Raw genomic sequence first — 4765 nt, 5'->3', positions numbered from 1 at the left:
TGGGTGCTGGGAATCGAACCCAGGTCCTCTGCAAGAGCAGTCAGTGCTCTTAACCACTGAGCCATCTCTCCAGTCCCTAAAAGATCCTTTTTAAAAAATATTTTATTTATTATTTTAATTTTATGTGTATGAGTGTATTGCCTGCATGTATGTGAGTCCACTCGTGTCGTGCACTGCTGCAGAAGTCAGAAGAGGGCTTCAGATTCCCCTGGAACTGGAGTTAAGGGCAGTTCGTAGACACCATGTGGGTGCTGGGAATCGAACCCAGGTCCTCTGCAAGAGCAGTCAGTGCTCTTAACCACTGAGCCATCTCTCCAGCCCCAAAAGATCCTTTAAAAAATTTTTTTATAATATTATGTGTTTGTGTATATGATAGTGTGAGTATATGTCGCATGTTGGGAGGTGCCTGTGGAGGCCAGAAGAGGGTGCCAAACCCCATGGATCTGGAGTTACCGGCAGTTGTGAGCCACCTGACATGGGTGCTGGGAACTGAACTTGGGTTTTCTGCAAGAGCAGAACATGCTCTAAACTCCTGAGCTATCTCTCAAGCCTAACTTCAAAGAATCTTTTTTATTTTTTTGTTCTTTTAAACACAGGGTCTCCCTATAGCCCCAGCTGGCCTGGAACTCACTATGTAGACCAGGCTGGCCTTGAACTCACTGAGATCCACCTGCTTCTGCCTCCCAAGAGCTGGGATCAAAGGTGTGTACCTTCACACCCAGCATTTGAAAGAATCTTAAAAGTATGACATGAATGAAAGAAGACATTCACAAACTGCTACATACTATTCAATCCATGCATATGTTATTCTATAGAAGATATAACAGTGTGAGAATAAAAATAAGAGTGGGTTTCCGTGGTATAACAAAGGTATAACCCGAGAGTTTTTGTTTAGAGAGGATATTACAACTTTTCTACATTTTAGTTGTGATGATTACATAAATAAATATGTCAAAAATTTCACAGAAATGTACAAGTAAGCCAGGCATGGTGATGCACGCCTTTAGTCCCAGCACTCTGGAAGCAGAGACAGGCAGATCTCTGTGAGATCAAGGATAGCCTGGTCTACACAGCAGTGCCAGGCCAGCTGGGGCTACAGGGTGATCTTATCTCAAAAAGACAAAAGAAAAAAAACCCCAAAACCCAGTTTGACTATATGTTAATTTAAAAAACTAACAATAAAAGTAGAAAATTCAACCAGGGGTGGTGGTGGTGGTGGGTGGCACATGCCTTTGATCAGCACTCAGGAGGCTCAGGCAGGTGGATCTCATAGATCAAGTCCAGTTTGGTCTATATATTGAGTTCTAGGCCTGCTAATAATAAAACTAATTTTTGTAACTGGATGAGCCCTTTCTGCCAATAGTAACAATTATTTTGATTCTTGGTTTTTGTGGTTTTTAAATTTTTTACTTATTTATTCATTCATTCATTTGTGTGTGTGTGTGTGTGTGTATGTGTGTGTGTGTGTGTGTGTTGTGTGTGCATGTCTATGTTAGAGGACAACTTTCAGGAGTCAGTTCTCTCCTTCTACCATGAGAGTCCTGGGGATCAAACTCAGGTTGTCAGGCTTGGTGGCAAGCACTTTCACCCACTGAGCCCTTTCGCCAGGCCCTTGATCCTTATTTTATGTGCACTCATTTTAAATAATCTTTTTCCTTATTCATTTTATCTTCCAGTGCAAGACATCCTTTTATTGTTTGTAAATTACATGTTATGTGTGCATATATCTGTTTCTGGATATATATATCCAAGTAAGTGCAAGTGCCTGAAGAGGCCAAAGGCATCAGATGCTCCAAAGCTGGAGTTATAGACAGTCGTGAGCTGCTCAACAGGGTGCTAGGATTGAAAGTCAGGTCCTCTGTAAAAACAGTACGAGCTCTTGACTGCTGAGTTACCTCTTCAGCTCTAAGACATCTTTTATGTTAAAATATACACCAAGAACTGGAAAGATGTCTCAGTGGCTAAAGGCTCTTGTCATTAAGCCTGAACAACTGAGTTTGATCCTGGGGACCCACATAGTGTAAGAAGAAAACTGACTCCTCTGACCTCCATGTGTCTCAGCACAGCACTGTGGGACATGTGCATGTACACACACACACACACACACACACACACACACACACACACGCAACACACACACACGCACACACACATACACAGAGGTATAAATAAATATTTTTTAAATTAAAAAATATGTGTACACTAAAATTGGATGAGGGTGTAGCTCACTGTTAGAGCACTCATCTATGTTAGGCCCCATGTTCAATCCCCAGCATAAATATCTAGAAAAACACATGAGTATTAACTATAGCAAATTGTTTCTAGGTAATGACGTTTTAGGTGGCTTATGTATCTTCTAAATTTTTCAGAATATTTGTGTAATATGTTAATCATCAGTAGAGAAAAAAAAGAACCCTTTCAATTCAGGCCTCATAATATTTTTCAAGAACATTTTAGGGGTTCAGTTAGTAAGCAAAGGAAAACAAGCAGTTAGGAAAAGGGAAACGATAGGCCACACAAAGAATGGGGAGTTGGTGGTATTGCAAGAGAATGTAAGGATGCTGGTGAGGTTCAGTGAGATGGTTCAGCAAGCCTGGTGACCAGAGTTTCATCCCCAGGACCCACATGGTAGAAGGAGAGAACCAACTCCCAGAGGTTGACCTCGGACCTACACACACACACACACACACACACACACACACACACACACACACAAAATCAAACTTTTAAAAAACTGAAAAAAAAAAGCTGGTGACTTTTAGAAAGGGAAAGCTAACTTACCTGAGACTGTTTGAAAACATCCTTCCCAACCACATCCAGGTTTGAGGGGTCTTTGATGGAACTAACATACTCAGAAACAGCCTTGATCACAACATCACATGGTGGAAGAACCAACTGATGAGCTCGGACCTAGAAAAGGCAAGATAAGTTAGGGACACTACCATTAAAGAAGGATCACTCAGAGAAATTTCAAAGATGGTAAATGGCACCTCAGTATGGGCTCCCAGAGTCTCCAGGGAATAAAAGGGGAGAAGTCTGGGTAACAGTCATCAGAAGAAGGGGGTGAAACAGTTCTAGCTCTTATAAATAACAAAGTAAAATAGGAAACTTTAGAAAGCAGGAAAATCCAGAGTCTTTCCCAATGGGACTGGCTTAGTCTGGGGAGCCCTCTGTTCCCAGTGAGAAGGAGCACCAAGAGCAGCAGCCAAAGAGGCTTTGTACATCTGCATTGTGCTTTCAGTAACAGACATTTTAACTTACTTTATTACATGTGTGTGTGTGTGTGTGTGTGTGTGTGTGTGTGTGTGTGTGTGTGTATGGCAGAGCACATGTGGAGGTCAGGACTCAGTTCTCTCCTTCTACCATGTGGGTCCCAGGGATTCAGCTCAGGTTGTCAGGCTTGGTGGCAAGTGCCTTTACCTGCTGAGTGATCTCCCCAGCACACTAACAAACATTTTAAAAAGAAAAGAAAAGAAAGAGAGAGCGAGAAAGAGAGAGAAAGAGACAGACAGACAGAGAGACGCACAGGCAGATCCAGTACAGCAGCAGGAGTGGCAAAAGAGATGCCAAGAAAATTCAGTGGTAGGTACTCACAGCAGTGAAATGTAATTTCAGAAAGACCCCTGTTGTGTAGATGTCTAGGCAGCCCAAAACCCTCTGTGAGGCACACTCTCAGAAGAACTCAGAGCAAGAATCACAGGACTGTACACTGAAACTTGGCCAACAGAACACTGCTAGACTGGAGGTAAGAAACTTTAAATCAGAGCCACAGTACTCAGCAAGTAGAAAACCTACTGGGAGCCAGAGTTGGCAGAGGAACTTCACACAAGCTCCAAACAGTACTCTAGACAAATGAAACTGCACAGGGTGACCAGCATTTAAAACCACACTCCTAATGGAATGCCCAGATGTAGAATCTGCATCTGAGACTTCATCTGTGAAGCACTGCCCATGAACTGGACCAGGATCTGTAATCCAATCTCGCAAACAAAGACCTGGAACCAAGAAGGGGACCACCTAGGACGTGTCCAGCATCTGAGATCTGGCATCACAAAAGAACTCGCAAAGGGAAAACAGGCTTCTGGGAACCAGGGAAGGAATGCCAAGAAACTCCAGACTGAATCCTACAATCAAATCGGCCTTCATTCATTCACTATATCCCCAAACCAGCTCTCTCTCATTCACATTTATTCCTCTTTATTCGAAATCCAATGTCAGTTTAACAGGGAAGCTTGGTACTGCTCTTGCAGAGAACCCAGGTTCGATTCCCAGCACCCACATGGTGGCTAACAACCGTCTATAACTCCAGTTCCAGGGGATCTGGTACCTTTTCTGACCTCCGTGAGCATTGCATGACATAGATGCACTTACACACGTGCAGGCAATACATTCATACACATAAAAATAATAAATAAATTTTAAAAAACATGATTGGGATGGAGTGAGGGCTCAGTGCTTAAAAACATGGCTGCTCTTCCAGAAAACCTGACTTCAGTTTCCAGCACCCACATCAGGCAACTCACAACTAGCTGTAACTCCAGTGCCAAGGGAACTGATGCCTCTGAACTTACACACGTGCAGGCAATACATTCATACACATAAAAATAATAAATAAATTTTAAAAAACATGATTGGGATGGAGTGAGGGCTCAGTGCTTAAAAACATGGCTGCTCTTCCAGAAAACCTGACTTCAGTTTCCAGCACCCACATCAGGCAACTCACAACTAGCTGTAACTCCAGTGCCAAGGGAACTGATGCCTCTGA

General features: G+C 42.8%; 1 protein-coding gene across 2 annotated transcripts in view; it reads right to left on the bottom strand.

The window, feature by feature from the left end:
- Window positions 1-4765, bottom strand: part of Fam120c (family with sequence similarity 120C) — a 144169-nt gene that overhangs the window by 82379 nt on the left and 57025 nt on the right. For both annotated transcript variants that reach the window (XM_029554362.1, XM_008849683.3), the window contains exon 4: window positions 2782-2910. In XM_029554362.1, coding sequence (XP_029410222.1) covers window positions 2782-2910 — 129 coding nt within the window. The remainder of the gene's footprint in view (window positions 1-2781; window positions 2911-4765) is intronic.

Source organism: Nannospalax galili, unplaced genomic scaffold (genome assembly GCF_000622305.1).
Source record: "Nannospalax galili isolate Female #2095 unplaced genomic scaffold, S.galili_v1.0 scaffold225, whole genome shotgun sequence".
NCBI lineage: Eukaryota > Metazoa > Chordata > Mammalia > Rodentia > Spalacidae > Nannospalax > Nannospalax galili.
This window is presented reverse-complemented; position numbering and strand designations above follow the sequence as displayed.